Source organism: Hypomesus nipponensis, chromosome 22 (assembly GCF_054491055.1).
Source record: "Hypomesus nipponensis isolate SF chromosome 22, ASM5449105v1, whole genome shotgun sequence".
Taxonomy (NCBI): domain Eukaryota; kingdom Metazoa; phylum Chordata; class Actinopteri; order Osmeriformes; family Osmeridae; genus Hypomesus; species Hypomesus nipponensis.
Window position 1 is genome coordinate 4303272 of NC_140382.1, and position 19106 is coordinate 4322377.

Sequence of the window (19106 nt, forward strand, 5' to 3'; positions counted from 1 at the left end):
AGTGTGCACGACATCCACTGTAGTTTTAATTGCATGAGTAGCATCTTTGATCTGATTGTTGCCGTTTAATGTCCTCTGCTTGTCGGACCATATTAATGGCTTTAGCCAGATCCAGCCTGCTCTCCATCTGCTTTTTCTGTGAAAGCACATTGTCTCTAATGCCTACTATGATCCAGTCTCTCAACAGTTTTTCGTGCAGTGCCCCATCTTCACAATCTTCAGCCAGTGCATATATGCCTGGGACACAGGCTGCGAAGAATTCGAGAATTAATTTGATGTCCTCCATCTGCTTGAATTTCTCGCTGATTTTAGAAATTGACCTGGGGGTTCTCCCTCGGTCGACTATGTCTGCACGCGTTGCAGGCGCTTCGCAGCCAGTGTGTCCCAGGCGTTATCTACTTTTCTCAGTCTTGTGACTCGAAGGATGGAGGGTCATTCCGTTCTGACCCACGTTTCCCGGCAGCTTGCTGTCCTCGTCGCGACATGTTTGTCTCCACTACTGCCCCCTGGTGCCCAGACAGTGTCACTATTATAGCTCACACCACATTTAGGCTGTGTCTACTACCGCGCACTTGTGCACTTCGAGCACTGACTTTCAGTACTTCAGGGCGCTTCACTCACAAAACCAGCAGAATTCAGTGCACTGAAAGTACCCGGATGGCGCAAAAAAAACAGTGTACAACGATGGACCATAGAGTTATGGGCTGTGTCTACTACCGCGCACTTTACGAAGTAAACACTGCAATACAGTGCACTGCAAAACAGTGCACTTACATATTCAGTGCACTCCGTCGCTGATAAGTGCTGTCTGAAATGGAACACTTACGTTAAACACTTGGCGGAAGTGACGGACGCAAATCTGCTCGCGACACCCGCAAAACCTGCCAAAATGAACGCGCTTCTCCACCCCAAGTGGAAAAAGCTGCCGAAAAGCCTCCTCCTCTTCCGCTACGTAGCCAAGATGGCGTCCGTTTAGGGCGAGTAGTGTCCATCATTGTACACTGTTTTTTTGGACCGTTTGCAGTGTGCCATCCGGGTACTTTCAGTGCACTGAATTCTGCCGGTTTTGTGAGTGAAGCGCCCTAAGCACTGAAAGTCAGTGCTCGAAGTGCTCGAAGTGCACAAGTGCGCGGTAGTAGACACAGCCATGGACACTACTCGCCCTAAACGGATGCCATCTTGGCTACGTAGCGGAAGAGGAGGAGCCATTTCGGCAGCTTTTTCCACTTGGGGTGGAGAAGCGCGTTCATTTTGGCAGACGCTCTTATATGCAGTCGTAGGATTGTATTTATAATAGTAATAATATTACTTTATTTATATAGCACATTTCATACAAGAATTGCAGCTCAAGGTGCTTCACATAAAATCAATAAAAATCTATCTGTGCGTAATTACTAATATTTTCAAATATTTTGGACCCAACTTCTGTCTATAATACACTGCTGTTGGTTAAAAGTTTTGGAACATTGTGCAACAAATGGCTCCGTTATGCCCCTGAACAGCTTCGGAACATTGCTCGTTGAGGCCTGCCGATCATCTTATTTTGACCGTAATGTCCCTACCAACGCTGATATCAAACGTAGGCCTACATCCCTGAACTGTGCGTATAATGAGTAGGGGCCTGTGCCCCGTTTTATCCAACGTTACATACCCATTTAAACTTGATCTTTACGTTCCTAACTTTAATGGAGATTTCAGATCATGTCATGTGACAGGGAGCTAACGCGCACTTAAAATTTGAAGAGTTGAAAAGACTATTTGAAACTGTTCAATGGGTGCTCATACATTTTTGCCGGTGCTCATAACTTAGCTCATAAGTTGGGAGCACCAGTGCTACCAAGTAAAAAAGATAATCTCAAGTTCTGTCTGCATTTGATATTTAACATATATGTTATTGTTTTCAGACTCTTGTCCTGCCATTTAGATTTAGCTGAGATTTATTTTCCTGTTCAAACAGGGTGTGGATAAATAAATACATAAAAAAAATGTATATTTAAATTGAAGGATGTTGTATTAACTTGGTTTGACTTGGTGACTTTTTGGTTCAAACCCATGTTAATTGCAGCTTTACATTGTCTCTGATTGAAAATAGTTGATACAGAAATGATCTACTGTCATAGAATCCTGCTGTAAATAAAGTAAGATTTGATTTTGTTTCAATGATGATTCCATGTTATGGTCGAGTAGCCAGCCCATAGAGCCCCATTGTGAACCCGGAAATGTTGAGTACACCAAAGTTTTATTGCAGAAATGTGAAGTATGGGTCCCCAGTATACAGAAACTTCCAGATGCTAATTTGCATATGTTGAGTAATTTGCATAATTAGCGTTATAAGCTTAATCGTCCAATTTGACCACATATTTTGCACTGTATGGCCAATTGCTACAATATTGCATTTCTCTCCAGCGTCAAATTGTGAACCATATTATTTTTCTCCACTTAATCATAATCAGCATGTCTCTCCTTTTTCTCTCACTCTCTCTCCTCTCACTTTCTTTATCTCCACTCTCACAGAGAACGACTCAAGTATCAACTCTAGTTCTCACAAAATGGGTGGCTTGAACATCATTCAGTGTTTGTGGTGACATCAGCCTCGCCTTCAGACAAGGAGAAAGCAGGAATGACAAGAGGAACAGAGAGGCCTAATTGAAGAGGTGTAGTTGAAGATATCTGGCTTGACTGGTTCGACTGGTAGAACTGTTAGGTGTGATGTGTATGTCACCGAGGTAACAGGTGGGGTGAGAGACAGGCACAGGACAGAACGGAGACATAGCAGTAAGAAAAGGAGTGCGTGAGGCAAAGAGTGTTTGAGAGAGAAAGAGATATATTGTCTGGAAGAGTCGGAGATACCGAAAGAGAAAGGGGGTAACAATATAAATGGCGGAGGGCCCGAAAATTGAACTCTTCATCAAGGTAAGTCAGAATGCTAAACAATGTGTGGTGGGATCACAGATGATCCAACAAGGAAAAGGATATACTCAACAAATTCTCCACTTTATCAATGTTAATGAAACAATTGTGTATGTAGTCATAAGAAATGTATGGTCTATGCATGAAATTGTACATCATGGGATGGGCATTACACCTGTTGAGAAAATAAACTGACTGAACTGATTCAAATGATTCCACTGGTCAATTATATGGCCATTAGCCAGCCATTTGTTCAATAGATCAAGTAGTGAGTTAAAGTCTTAAATAAAGTTTTGTGGATTTGTGATGAGTCACAATGTGAATTCTGGCAAACCTCTGCCTGAGGTAATACGAGATGCATGTCAACTGAAAAGAGACTTGTCCAGTTTGAAGATGCCTGCTTTGTTATCATGCCTTGTTGTGAAGAATGTGTGTCTGGCTGCTTGTCGTTCCAATGACTCAGGGAACTGTTGAGATGATACGCCATGAATCGAAACTGCTGAGAATGTTTTTTTTATTGAGACCATATGGAGAAACACTGCTCTCTTCTCCCATTCTCTCCCTCCAGGCCAGTGATGACGGGGAAAGTGTGGGGAACTGTCCATTCTGTCAGAGGCTCTTCATGATCCTCTGGCTGAAGGGCGCCAACTTCACCCTCACCACTGTGGACATGAAAAGGTGAGCCCTGGTAGGAATTTAAATGAAGTTACATCAACGTTTGACTTCAATAGTGACCACTGGCTTCTGCTGATGAGGATGAGATGGTTACAGATGTTTGAGTTCCCGTTTTCCCTGGCCCCCAGGGCGCCTGAGGTGCTGAAGGACCTGGCGCCAGGCTCCCAGCCCCCCTTCCTCATCTACAACGAGGAGGTCCGCACCGACACCAACAAGATTGAAGAGTTCCTGGAGGAGACCTTGGCTCCCCCCCAGTGAGTGACTGGGTGGCTCACATGGGCAAACACATAAGCAGTCAGTTTGCACTTGCAGCCTACGGTCTAATGTCCATATGCTTACAGGTACCCCAAGTTGTGCTGTCGCTACAAGGAGTCCAACAGGGCTGGAGATGACATCTTCCACAAGTTCTCAGCTTACATCAAAAACCCCAACCCAGGACTCAATGACAGTGAGAGCTCAGGAGAATTAATTAATTGGTGCTGTACTATTCACAGGCCAAATCGGTCTCAGCACTGACTTATTACAATTAGTTAGCAGTCATTTTGTAATTGTATTTTTTACTTTAACACTCACAATACTTTTCCCCTTCTTCATAGTGTTGGAGAACAAGTTCCTAAAGAGCTTGATGAAGTTGGACCAGTACCTGCTGACCCCTCTACCATATGAGCTGGACCAGAATCCAGACATGTCTCAGTCCTCCAGAATCTACCTGGATGAGAACTCCCTCAGCCTGGCTGACTGCAACCTGCTGCCCAAGCTCAATATAGTCAAGGTCAGTGACTGATATGTTTTTTGTTATTAATATGACTTGATTCTCGATGGTTTTGTCTCAATATATGTAGTAGCTGTTCGGAACTTATGTATTCACTCTTTAACCATTTAACCCTTGTGCTGCCTTCGGGTCACATGACCAAAAGGTTCATAACGAACCATCGTTGTGTTTACCCAATTTTACCCAATACAAAAGCAAATACAAATAATTTTCTTTTAACCTTCGCAATGTGGGGGGTCTGAGACAGCCCAACGGTTAAAAGGAAAATGCTTCACTTTGTTTTTGTATGCGGTAAAGTTGTCGCAAACGAAGGTGGGTCACAATGACTGATGGGTCAGAATGACCTCGAGGAGAACACAAGGGTTAAGCCGCAAATTTTCATCACTTCTGGACGGCTGTAAATCCCTCGTCTTTTCCAGACAGTTACAATAATCCTGACGAAAGCCTTAGATGGCAACACCCAGCATCCAGGGCTGGACTGGGACAAAAAAATGGCCCTGGCATTTTTGCTCAGACCGGCCCACCAAAATCGGTCGGACACCTACAGCACGAAACATGTTGGTTATTTTAGCACATGTTGAGGCATCAACCTCTAGACTTTTACTTTTTTGGGCCCGCAAACTTCTCTGCACCCCCCAGTCTTATTAACAATTTTTGGACTCAAATAAGCACTTCCAATGTTTAATTGACATTTCTTAGGTCTGCATAATACCTCAATCCACATCTCCCCTCCGTAATCCCCCCCCCCTTCCAATGTGGCATGTCAGCATGTTTCAATTAAATCAATAGAAAAAGAAAAGTCTGCTAACTTTAGGTTGTGCCAGATTGTTACACCAAATTGTAAGGGCACTATTTGAATTGAAAACTGATCACTGAAGTACGCAGATAAACAATTTAAAGGTTTTGGTACCAAGTTTCTTCACAAGCTTGGTTTACCAGACAAGCACTGTACTCTGCATAGATTTGACTTGTCTCCAAATACCAAACAAGAGAAAAATATATCAGTGGCAAACCTTTAGAACACTATGACTATGACTACTGTACACTGTAACAGCCAAGTGATCCTTTTTGTTGACACATTAGTTTTTTATTGGAATCATCTGAGACTTTTGAGGTTTGATGTCTTCCCCTCTCTAACCTGCTGATAGAACAAGACCAATGCCCTCTGGAGTGTGAATGTTCATTCACAATCCACATTTAAATGATGCACAGTATGGTGTTTCTCCTGATGTTCCCATGCCGTTGTTACTCATCCACCACTCATCCATTCCCCTTCTCTCTTCTGTTTTGCTGGCCCAGGTGGTGTGCAAAAAGTACAGAGACTTTGAGATCCCCGCGGCCCTTAAGGGCTTGACTCGTTACTTGGACAAGGCCTACCAGCAGGATGAGTTCAACCTCACTTGCCCCAAGGACTCAGAGATCCTCCTGGCCTACCACTCTGTGGCCAAATACCTCAACAAGTAAAGTGGGATGGAGAGAGGTTGGGGAATGACAGGGTGCAGGGAGGAGATGGGAGGGGATGGATACACAGGGTGCAGGAAAGGAAGGAGTGGAAGAGGGACTACAATAGAGAGTGGAAGGAAAGGGCCTCTGAGCGGAGAAACAGAAAACAATGGAGAAATGTTGAGCCAAGCTAAAGAACAAAGCTATTCTGTTGCAGTAAAGCTGCGTGTAATGGGTGGGGATCTGCTCATGTACAACCAAATTGTGTGTTACTTCTTATGTTTCTGCAGATGCTAAGTATTTACTTCCTTTCTCGCTGATGTTATTGGTCAATGCTACATGAATCATTTCTATGGATAATGGTTTGTGTATGTGTGTATGTTTGTACTTGTCTGCTGAATGTCAACAAATGTTATCATAGTCTAATAATATTGCCCTACACATTGAGTGTGCCCTGTTGACCAAAACCTACTTATATTGCATGTATTTCTTAGTAATAACAAGAAAGGTTTGGCACAGCACTGTCCTTAAATAAATCCTAATGATTGTTATATATTATAATGACTTGTACAATGAATATACAAGTGTGTGTGAGACACAAGCTGATGAACTAGTAACGTGAGAATGATTGGCTTAAAACTGATTCCATGGGCCAATTAGACCAAAATGTAGGCTTTGTGGAAACTGACCAAAAGAACAATCTGATTATATATAGTCTGGAACAAAGCATAGCTCTGGGCAGGGCTAAAACTTGGAGACAGGTTAAAGCCACAAAGCATCCCTGTGGTAAAACCAACAGTAGCCAAAACGTCCACTTTTATAAATAGAATAATGTCACAGACTAATGAAACCTGACATCACAAAGAGATTGTTTTGTGTTCTAAAACCAATATATTTTTTTTTATGGTTTGGTCGGCACTTGCTAATATTTCTTCCAGATCACAACCTATCACTACATGTATCACTCCGCTTAACAGGTATTTTAAGTACCATTTTTAGAACACCTGTGAAGTGGCCCTGGCTTTACACATGAACACCTGTGGCATGTCAATTATGAATCAAAAATACTCCTTTTTTCTGTCACTGCATTGCTTTGCTGAATTCAGTGAACCTGCATATAAACAGCATGATGGATGGTTATTGCCAACTTGTGATGGAAATAAGAGCCTATGAGGAAATATGGGCTATTTTACAAAAAAAAAACATTTGAAATCTTTAAAATATACTTGCTACGACCACATTACCACAGATAAACAGTATAACATCTCTGTGATGTGCATAGGCATCACCGAGATGCAAATTCAACAACTTAACAACAATCTAAAAGTAACTTTAAGTATCTGACAGCACATCTGTTAATATTTCAAGAACAATCAACAGATCTAATTAAAGTTCTAGTTACTAAAAGATGAAGCAATTTTACACTTGGCTTTGTGTTTGACCTCCTTGTCTATTCTGTTTGTCTGTTTGTGCTAAATAAGTATTTAGCTGGTCAGCTCCATGACGCCAAACTTTCCCGACTTTAACCTATGGTACTAATGCTGAGGGCTCGCTGATGAACATGTCTGTCTTACTAGAACGTTGTATCTATGCATCATTGCTAACGTGTGCTGATGTTGTGACGTTCGGCTAGCACTGAGGTCCCTTCTGGCACTCTTTGCCACAAAAACTTCATTTCAGCCTAAACCGTGCAATGGAACGTAAATCCCTATACAAGCAACGCAACCGGTACAAAGGCAAACATTTTGACAGCAAATAAAAGGGGAAGACTTTTTATGAGTATAAAGCAAGCTTGTGATTGTGCACTCCACACTGGCCCCCTTTTCAAAATGGCGTCCGTCAGGTCCTTAAAATGACCATTGCTCCTTTATATTCCTCCTAGACCAGGAATACTGGTGCCTGATACATGTTTTGGCCATGTCATATTCTAACTAGCATATTTGCATGACAGATAAGTGATTACAAGTACAACTAGAGAGGGCACAATTTCTGGGGAAATTCCTAGACCAGGAATACTGGTGCCTGATACTTGTTTTGGCCATGTCATATTCTAACTAGCATATTTGCATGACAGATAAGTGATTACAAGTACAACTAGAGAGGGCACAATTTCTGGGGAAATTGTGAGGAGGAGGAGTTATGATGACGATGACAGTGAGGAAGGAGAGGTGAACGGAGGGCTGGATGACGACGATGATGATGATTTCGTCATCATCCTGATCCTGATGATGATTTCTGGGGAAATTGTGGGGTGTGCTTGCATTGGTTGCAGATGGGTGAGTTATTTTACTGACATTTTTACAACTGATATTTTTGTATTTTTTATATAAAAATGCATTTATTATTTATAAAGATAACAGATTTGAAAGCATATATTTGTCGCTGCTCATTTACAACTCAAAATACTAAGAGTGAAGTGTAGAATGAAACGGTTGTCTTTTCATTTCACCTGCAAGAGGAAAAGGTGATAGGCAAGCAGCCTAGTTGAAAATATGCACCAAAACGAAGAAATCTGTGTAAACATTGTCCTAACCTCTATGATTTAAACGTCCCTTACATTTTTCCCTTCTGGCGATATTTTCATTTGTTCCTGCGATTCCCACACAGCAGAAGTGTAGTAGTTTGCTAGCTCTACAATTTACCAGGGCTAGGTCAATGTAGGAGTAGCTGTAGGTATATGCAGGTAGCAACGCTAGTGCTAAATGACCAGGGGCAGTCTTTCCTACATGCTGTAAAGGCGGTCTCCTAGGGCGCCACTCAGAGGGGGGCACAAAAAATGCACCTAGCAAAAAAATAAAATAAAATATAACTGCAAGCAGTAATGGCGGATTCCTCCAAACACTGCGAACCATTGAAAAATGTTTATTTTTGACAAATTGTAACTGTATAGAAAAATTTATGCTGCAGAATTACCAATGGCATACCAAATCTGAAATGCAATACCATCAAGATCCACAAGGGCCTTTATTTCAAGCCAGTAAGTGAAGGAAGGGGGCTTGGTGAGCTTATCCATTCCAGAAAGCCTTGTATCTTTATGCATTAAGGCGTGGCCTGTAGCGCCACCTATGGGTAATGGTGGGCCATTTGTGGTGCGGTAGTTACTCTTGGCCTATACTATTAATGTTTCAGGATTTTAAAAACTTTTTACCATTGCATATAAAATCGGAAATGCAATACCAACAGGATCCACATGGGCTTTGGGTAAAGTGTGGTAGTTACTCTTGGCCTGTACTGTCAATGTGTCAGGATTTGGAGACCTTTTTACTATTGCATACAAAGTAGGAAATGCAATGACACCAAGGTCCTCAAGGGCCTATGCTGATATTCAAGGAATGAGTGGGGGCTTGGTCAGCCCACACAGTCCTGATATGTTGCGTGTGTGTCTTGCCAAGCCCGCGCGTGTCAAGGGAAGAATGAGTGTCTGAGAATTTGGAGCATGCGCGGGGAGGAGCAGGGGACACATTTCATTGTAAATTTCCCTAGAAATTAGCCAAGCATGCATGTTTCAAAGATTCACCAAAAATCGACCTTTCATCTTAGAGTCAACTTTTTCTCAGATTTGTGTACTAAACATTCTCAAGAGTCTTCATATGAACTTGTTTGACTGGCTTACGTGTAAAGCATTGCGAACCATTGAAAAATGTATATTCTTGACAAATTGTAACTGTATAGAAAAATCAATGCTGCAGAATTTCCAATGGGATACCAAATCTGAAATGCAATAACATCAAGATCCACAAGGGCCTTTATTTCAAGCCAAGAAGTGAAGCGCTTTAATCTTCACAAGAAGTGAAGTGCTTTGTGCTTTAGGGCGTGGCCTGTAGCGACACCTATTGGTAATGGTGGGCCATTTGTGGTGTGGTAGTTACTCTTGGCCTATACTATCAATGTTTCAGGATGTTTTTAACTTTTTACCATTGCATACAAAATCGGAAATGCAATACCAACAAGATCCACATGGGCTTTTGTTAAAGTGTTGTTGTTACTCTTGGCCTTTACTATCAATGTTTCAGGATTTGGATAACTTTTTACCATGGCAAACAAAATCTGAAATGCAATACCATCAAGATCCACATGGCCTTTGCAAAAGACCAAGGAACACTCTCCTGAAATGTTGCGTGTGCGTCTTGCCAAGCCCGCGCGTGTGTCAAGGGAAGACCTATGGGTAATAGTGGGCCATTTGTGGTGTGGTAGTTACTCTTGGTCTATACTATCAATGTTTCAGGATTTTTATAACTTTTTACCATTGTATACAAAATCGGAAAAGCAATACCAACAAGATCCACATGGGCTTTTTGTTAAAGTGTTTCTTTGCCTATACTATCTATGTTTCAGGATTTTGAGACCTTTTTACCATTGCATACAAAATCGGAAATGCAATACCATCAAGAGCCACATGGGCCTTTTTTTCAAGCCAATAAGTGAAGGGAGGGGGCTTGGTGAGCCTATCCATTCCAGAAAGCCTTGTATATTTGTGCTTTTTGGCGTGGCCTGTAGCGCCACCTATGGGTAATGGTGGGCCATTTGTGGTGTGGTAGTTACTCTTGGTCTATACTATCAATGTTTCAGGATTTTTATAACTTTTTACCATTGCATACAAAATCGGAAATGCAATACCAACAAGATCCACATGGGCTTTTGTTAAAGTGTTTCTCGGCCTACACTATCAATGTTTCAGGATTTGAGACCTTTTTACCATTGCATACAAAATCGGAAATGCAATACCATCAAGAGCCACATGGGCCTTTGCTAAAGACCAAGGAATGAGTGGGGGCTTGGTCAGCCCACACTCTCCTGAAATGTTGCGTGTGCGTCTTGGCCGCGCGTGTGTCAAGGGAAGGCTGAGTGTGTGTGAGATTTTGGAGCACGCGCGGGGAGGAGCAAGGGAGACATTCATTGGAAATTTGCCTAGAAATTAGCCAAGCAAGCATGTTTCAAATATTCACCAAAAATCGACCTTTCATCTTACAGTCAACTTTTTCACAGATTTGTGTTATGAACATTCTCAAGAGTTTTCATATGAACTTGTGATTGAATCAGAGTATCAGTTTTTGAATGGCTGATGTGTAAAGCATAATTTTAGCGTTAGCGATAAGTTCAATTTGCTTTATATCAATCATTTTTTGAGATATGAATTTGCCTTTGCACATGGTAACATGTTGTAGTGTCTTCCTCCGATCTACCAAGTTTAGTGTTGATATCTCAAAGATTTGCTGAGACATGACTTCACATCCTGTTTGGCGGCTTTTCTGATGAATTTGATTGGCTGTACCGGACAGACGGTTATGAGGATCAAAATTCCTTTGATAACTTTTGTGAGGCTTGGTCTGAAGATCATCTCTGGTGATTTTGAAGAAGATATGACAAAAATTGTAGGAGGAGTAGGCTTTCAAAGGTTTTTGATAAAACCGGAAATGGCGGGAAATCTATATAACCGGAAATTAACGCCATGGTGTGCGTTGAACTCGGCTTGATCCAGGGAATCCAATGGTACCTCATTTTTGAAAATGAGTCATACGGTTCAAAAGTTGCGTGTGTAAACACAAGTCCAACTTTGACCCATTGGTGGCGCTAGAGTGGTCTAATGGGAGACATGAAACTTGGTGTAGGTATAGAAGAAACTGTCCTTAATGAGTGTGCCAAATTTCACAAAAAGTTGTCGATGGGGTCTAGGGGCTGCCATTGACTCCCATGGTACAAGAATTACAAATAATAAAACCACCAATAACAATAGGTTTCCTCCTTACGGAGGAATCCTAAAAATGCGTCCCCTTCTATATCTCCAACCAATATTTTGACATAAAAAAAAAAATAAAAATATAACTGCAAGCAGTAATGGCGGATTTCTCCAAACACTGCGAACCATTGAAAAATGTTTATTCTTGACAAATTGTAACTGTATAGAAAAATGTATGCTGCAGAATTACCAATGGCATACCAAATCTGAAATGCAATACCATCAAGATCCACAAGGGCCTTTATTTCAAGCCAGTAAGTGAAGGAAGGGGGCTTGGTGAGCTTATCCATTCCAGAAAGCCTTGTATCTTTATGCATTAAGGCGTGGCCTGTAGCGCCACCTATGGGTAATGGTGGGCCATTTGTGGTGTGGTAGTTACTCTTGGCCTATACTATTAATGTTTCAGGATTTTAAAAACGTTTTACCATTGCATATAAAATCGGAAATGCAATACCAACAGGATCCACATGGGCTTTGGGTAAAGTGTGGTAGTTACTCTTGGCCTGTACTGTCAATTTGTCAGGATTTGGAGACCTTTTTACTATTGCATACAAAGTAGGAAATGCAATGACACCAAGGTCCTCAAGGGCCTATGCTGATATTCAAGGAATGAGTGGGGGCTTGGTCAGCCCACACAGTCCTGATATGTTGCGTGTGTGTCTTGCCAAGCCCGCGCGTGTCAAGGGAAGAATGAGTGTGTGAGAATTTGGAGCATGCGCGGGGAGGAGCAGGGGACACATTTCATTGTAAATTTTCCTGGAAATTAGCCGAGCATGCATGTTTCAAAGATTCACCAAAAATCGACCTTTCATCTTAGAGTCAACTTTTTCTCAGATTTGTGTACTAAACATTCTCAAGAGTCTTCATATGAACTTGTTTGACTGGCTTACGTGTAAAGCATTGCGAACCATTGAAAAATGTATATTCTTGACAAATTGTAACTGTATAGAAAAATCAATGCTGCAGAATGTCCAATGGGATACCAAATCTGAAATGCAATAACATCAAGATCCACAAGGGCCTTTATTTCAAGCCAAGAAGTGAAGTGCTTTAATCTTCACAAGAAGTTAAGTGCTTTGTGCTTTAGGGCGTGGCCTGTAGCGACACCTATTGGTAATGGTGGGCCATTTGTGGTGTGGTAGTTACTCTTGGCCTATACTATCAATGTTTCAGGATGTTTTTAACTTTTTACCATTGCGTACAAAATCGGAAATGCAATACCAACAAGATCCACATGGGCTTTTGTTAAAGTGTTGTTGTTACTGTTGGCCTTTACTATCAATGTTTCAGGATTTGGAGAACTTTTTACCATGGCAAACAAAATCTGAAATGCAATACCATCAAGATCCACAAGGCCTTTGCAAAAGACCAAGGAATGAGTGGGGGCTTGGTAAGCCCACACTCTCCTGAAATGTTGCGTGTGCGTCTTGCCAAGCCCGCGCGTGTGTCAAGGGAAGACCTATGGGTAATAGTGGGCCATTTGTGGTGTGGTAGTTACTCTTGGTCTATACTATCAATGTTTCAGGATTTTTATAACTTTTTACCATTGTATACAAAATCGGAAAAGCAATACCAACAAGATCCACATGGGCTTTTTGTAAAAGTGTTTCTTTGCCTATACTATCTATGTTTCAGGATTTTGAGACCTTTTTACCATTGCATACAAAATCGGAAATGCAATACCATCAAGATCCACATGGGCCTTTTTTCAAGCCAATACGTGAAGGGAGGGGGCTTGGTGAACCTATCCATTCCAGAAAGCCTTGTATCTTTGTGCTTTTGGGCGTGGCCTATAGCGCCACCTATGGGTAATGGTGGGCCATTTGAGGTGTGGTATTTACTCTTGGTCTATACTATCAATGTTTCAGGATTTGAGACCTTTTTACCATTGCATACAAAATCGGAAATGCAATACCATCAAGAGCCACATGGGCCTTTGCTAAAGACCAAGGAATGAGTGGGGGCTTGGTCAGCCCACACTCTCCTGAAATGTTGCGTGTGCGTCTTGGCCGCGCGTGTGTCAAGGGAAGGCTGAGTGTGTGTGAGATTTTGGAGCACGCGCGGGGAGGAGCAAGGGAGACATTCATTGGAAATTTGCCTAGAAATTAGCCAAGCAAGCATGTTTCAAATATTCACCAAAAATCGACCTTTCATCTTACAGTCAACTTTTTCACAGATTTGTGTTATGAACATTCTCAAGAGTTTTCATATGAACTTGTGATTGAATCAGAGTATCAGTTTTTGAATGGCTGATGTGTAAAGCATAATTTTAGCGTTAGCGATAAGTTCAATTTGCTTTATATCAATCATTTTTTGAGATATGAATTTGCCTTTGCACATGGTAACATGTTGTAGTGTCTTCCTCCGATCTACCAAGTTTAGTGTTGATATCTCAAAGATTTGCTGAGACATGACTTCACATCCTGTTTGGCGGCTTTTCTGATGAATTTGATTGGCTGTACCGGACAGACGGTTATGAGGATCAAAATTCCTTTGATAACTTTTGTGAGGCTTGGTCTGAAGATCATCTCTGGTGATTTTGAAGAAGATATGACAAAAATTGTAGGAGGAGTAGGCTTTCAAAGGTTTTTGATAAAACCGGAAATGGCGGGAAATCTATATAACCGGAAATTAACGCCATGGTGTGCGTTGAACTCGGCTTGATCCAGGGAATCCAATGGTACCTCATTTTTGAAAATGAGTCATACGGTTCAAAAGTTGCGTGTGTAAACACAAGTCCAACTTTGACCCATTGGTGGCGCTAGAGTGGTCTAATGGGAGACATGAAACTTGGTGTAGGTATAGAAGAAACTGTCCTTAATGAGTGTGCCAAATTTCACAAAAAGTTGTCGATGGGGTCTAGGGGCTGCCATTGACTCCCATGGTACAAGAATTACAAATAATAAAACCACCAATAACAATAGGTTTCCTCCTTACGGAGGAATCCTAAATACAACATTCGGGTAAATTGAGCAAAAAATTAAAAACGGAAAGGGTACATACCTTGGTGTTATCAGAACATGCTAGCACAGTGAGGCGTTTGGTTAGTGTGTGTGTGTTTAAGAACTTTGAAGAACGAAATAATGAAGAGGCAAAAGCCATCCGGGGCGGAATTTAAGAAGAAGAGAAAGGAAGAAGAAGAAGAAGAGAAACGTGCTAAGGCAAATCCTTAAATTCTGTTCTTAGCCTAATATGAATTTCAGATAAGAAAACATTCATCGCTAGCGTTCGCCATAGCCAATTCCTTCACCACTACTGTAACAGAGCTAGCTGTAAAATCAAACTGTTCCCGAACCCCGTGGGGAGGAGGGCCACAAAATCATGGCCACCAACAAAACTCAGCCAAACTTGTTCTTACTCCTAGCTTTAGCTTATGGATATTCGGCAACATTGCTGCAACAGACCGAATGGCTTCACTCGCATCTTTCTCTGCCACAATTACTGAACTACAACACAAACTAGCGCACGACATCAACGTCATCGTTCTCAGCCCCTCTCTCTGTTCGCTGATTGGCCGGTAGAAAATTAACAGGAGACATCTGACTTACGTACCTCCTGGCCAGACCTAGTACAGAGGTAAAATCATAATTGAGCGTATAAGTACGTAGGAGGGCATAGCCAGGCTAGAAAAGATGTACCTTATCATTAGGTGCGTTCGACATGGACTGACTTCATGCAGCGCTGCAGCCAGCTAAAGGCAGCTGACTTGAAACAGTGAATTCTGGTTAGACTTTTTTGTCCGACTTGAGACGGCGCCGAAGCTAGGTCACTGTGACGTAGCCATAAAAGTACCGTGATATTGATTTGAGAACTGCCGGCTGTTTAGCCGAGCGCATTTTCTCAAGAGCAATTGCACGGGTTCTAGTGAAGACACAGCTATTACATGATTGGCCAGACTCACACACAACATCTTTGACAAGTTTTGTAATTATTCTGACACCTTCAGTTTCGCCAATGCTCAAATCCGGACCAAACTTTTTAATTGAATTAAAAATGTATGGAATAAATTGTTTTACTCCGCCTCTTCACTAACAGAAAGACTACGTTTAATTATAAATAAATTAAGGAAGCAAACAGTGCTTAATCGGCCGTGACTGACCTCAACGCAGCAAACCACGAGAAGCTGAAATGTCCGAAGTAGTATTCCTACTTTCTTTTCCTTATATTCAATTCTGTCAGGTCCGTTACGTGTAATTTAAGTGGTTTTCCTTATCTCTGAATGTTGCTCGATTCTAGGGCTGTCCCCACTCCGTAGTCGATAATCTGGTCGACATGCTCTTGGTCGACTAAGATTTTTTTAGTCGCGCTGCCGTATCTGATTCACGCTTGTGTCATCATTGCTGAATTAACAAAATGTTTTACATAAATTCTAGGTTATAATATTTAAGACAAATAAAGCAACTCTAAAACTATATAATTTAAAAGAAAAGGTGTTACTGTTATCCATTTCCTTAATCTGCCCTTTGTTTTGTTTTTGCACACGGCACGAGCACAATTGGCTGCCGAACTAAACTCTGCCATAGCCGACTTTGTTGCTGTTATTAGTCAAATTGGCAAAGCAATTTATGGTATGGCAGCATTTCATTAAAGTACATTTACAAAGTACCGGGTGACTCGAAAAACGTTAAATGCATATTCTGTCAACAACGGTTTATTTTTTCGACGTCGAATATGATGTAGCCTGAAAAACGTAAATTGGCCTAGCCCTACTTCGCTCATGCTAACGCTGGGTTGAAAAATGAATATGCTTGTTATAAGAATCACATCCAAATCGAATGACATTATCTTCTCTTCAAGACAACAACATATTTATCTGTTGCACCGTCCCCCTCTCAGTTTACTTAAATTAGCATGCTGCAAATTTTCAGGCAGTGATATGCGCGTTCTGATGATTTGCATGTTGAACAAACCCTTACAAAAAGAAGTATATTAAAGTATACTATAAGTAGGCTAAACTAAAATATGGATAGTACACCTTTAGTTCACTTTTGATATACTTTTAAGAAGTAGGCTCAGAAAATAGGTCACTTTTAATATACTTTTAAGAAGTATACTTAGAAAATAGTTCACTTTTAATATACTTTTAAGTATGCTTTGAAAATAGTTCATTTTGATATACAGTCATAATAATTTTAAAGTACATTACAGGTTACATTTTTTAGATCCATCTCATTCTAATTATTCATGTCTATGAAAATCTATTATGCATTGCACATTGAATCTTTTTTTGTTACTGAAGCTGTAACCTTAATTACTGCCAAAACATTCTGAAGCCCTATACTCTTATACTAATAATTATCAATTGGAGTATTAATGAAAAAAAAAGAAAAAGCTACTTGAGAATTTGAAGGTTATACTGTCAAACTGACTGAAGAACGAAATAACAATGAGAAATAATAAAGATAGTGTGGCTCATTGGCTAGTCAATTCCCATGATGCAAGGCGGTAAATAGTGTAAAAAATTGCTGACAAGTTTGCCGTTTGTTCGAAATACAAATGTAACTTCATGAATTTCGTTTTTTAAATGTGTCTGCTTAGAATGTAGTGTTTTGTTGCGTGGTAATTGTCATTGTTGTGCTGGTTTACCATTGCAATGAGTTAAATGACTGTTATTTAACGTTGCATCAGAAAGAGCTGGATTCTAGAACGCTGATGCCTATGCAGTAAGTAGCTTCCTTCAGAATCTGCAGTGTGACTTTGTGAGGGCCCCGTTCTCGCTATGTGACGCAAGATCTGGTCTGAGGGTCCCCTAAACATATTAATTTATTAGTAAGTCATAGTGAAATTAAATTTACTTCTTGAGGTACTTACATTAATTGAGTATTGCAAAGTATAATTTGAGGCTCTATAGAAAGTATACTTCATGAACTGAAAGTGCACTACACAGGTTACTTTAGAGGATTCCAAGGTATACTTTTAAGTACTTTAGGAAGTATACTTTATGAACTGAAAGTGCACTACACAGGTTACTTTAGACTACAGTATTCCAAAGTATAATTTGAAGTACTTTAGAAAGTGAAACTTCATTAATTGAAAGTGTACTACAAAGGCTACTTTACAGTATTCAAAAGTAAACCTTGAAATACACTATAAGTGTACTTTAAAGTCTACTAAATGACCTAAAAAGTGGGCCAATTCAGTTTACTTAGTACAAAAATAGTATATAAATAAGTACACTGCTAGTATACTTTAAGTAACATGATAATAGTATACTTTTTATACTAAGTATACTTACAAAATAAACTTGAAGTATACTTATTTTTTGTAAGGGAACACTATCCGGATGCATGATGTACCCCCTCAACCTTGTTTTTCAACAAGACCTGTTTGGGACGTATGTTTCAGTGAAAATTAGCCCAATCCGTACGCATTTTTGAATAATATTTAGAAGTTCTATGCGTTTTCTCAAAACCTGATTTCTTAATGCTATCCTAGGTATCAAAGTTCATCTAGATCAAGCCCCTTAAAATTGCTTTCTCCGCCTGAGATTTCATGTATTAGAGACGATTCATGCGTCCACCCAAACCTCCCCTGTCACGACACTGCTTTGACCAGAACTTGTCTCAGCTACAGTAGAAAGCTTTTTAGCACATACATTCATCATTCATTCGGGTTTTGGACATACATGGGGTTATGACAAGACAATATTTCTGCTTGATGCAACAGTCTTACATTTGCATCTGAACCACGTAACCACTCCTTGCGCCTCGGTTCAATAGCCATATATATATTTTTTTATAAGTATCTTACCTTATAATAAAAAAATGTAGGTCTGGATCATGTGTGGGAGTCTCCAATTGTGGTGGCTAGCTAGCTTTCTAGCGGAAGAGTCTGGTCCAAGTTCAGATGCAAAGGTAGTTTATTGATCAAGACAGTGGATACATTCAGTTTGGTCTCCTCAAGCACCAGAGAGAGAGCCCAACTCATTCAGCCAGCATTTATACACACAGGACATCCCATAATTTGTCACATTGAACCCTAGCAGAGTATGTCAGTTTGCCCCTTTCCCAGAAATCTGGGTCTATTTGTAGCCGTTCAAAGTCTTCCTGTCGTTAGTTAAATATCTCACTATCTGGTCAGCAGGACCCAGTCAGGGTCCTTCAATAGAAGATTTGTTTTTGTATGCTAAATGTCTCTTTACTCAAATATGTAATGTTCTCGTTATGACCTCTGATGCACGATCATTTATCTTACATGATCGTCAGTCGTGCTATTTGGTTTTAGACTCGTTCAGTTGGTAGTTTTGCATCTAGTTCCCTAGATAGGCCAAGAATGGGGTGTTCTATCCAGTTTTTGGCCCACGACACCTCCTAATATACAAATAAAATAATCCTTTATTAGTTCCACATTTGGGAAATTTGCAGGATTACAGCAGTGCAGGAATACTGTGTGTTTACCAAAACTATCTGATGAACAGTGATGAACGGGATATTGTTAATCATTGGAATGTTAGTGTTGGCAAACACACAGCGTTCCAGAAACTGGACCAATCAGTCAGTCCTGTGCAAATGTTTATCTGCTCCCAGTAAGGAAAGTAAGGAATGTCATAGAGGACCATGGGACCAAAGC

General features: G+C 40.7%; 1 protein-coding gene and 1 long non-coding RNA gene across 3 annotated transcripts; one reads left to right on the forward strand and one right to left on the reverse strand.

The window, feature by feature from the left end:
* Window positions 1-2781: 2781 nt before the first annotated feature.
* Window positions 2782-6340, forward strand: clic3 (CLIC family member 3). 2 transcript variants are annotated; one of them, XM_084686391.1, is made up of 6 exons: window positions 2782-2913; window positions 3479-3588; window positions 3714-3839; window positions 3927-4033; window positions 4182-4357; window positions 5657-6340. In XM_084686391.1, the coding sequence occupies exons 1-6, from the start codon at window positions 2878-2880 to the stop codon at window positions 5819-5821; spliced, it is 720 nt and encodes a 239-aa protein (XP_084542517.1). In that variant the 5' UTR covers window positions 2782-2877; the 3' UTR covers window positions 5822-6340. The 2 variants fall into 2 exon arrangements, with proteins under 2 accessions (XP_084542517.1, XP_084542516.1); XM_084686390.1 differs by lacking the exon at window positions 2782-2913 and having other exon boundaries at window positions 3326-3588.
* Window positions 3408-18429, reverse strand: LOC146236041 (uncharacterized). The gene is made up of 2 exons (XR_014740880.1): window positions 18288-18429; window positions 3408-3595 (listed from the first exon to the last, which is right to left on the reverse strand). It is a non-coding gene; the product is annotated as an uncharacterized LOC146236041 (long non-coding RNA).
* Between the last annotated feature and the right edge of the window lie 677 nt (window positions 18430-19106).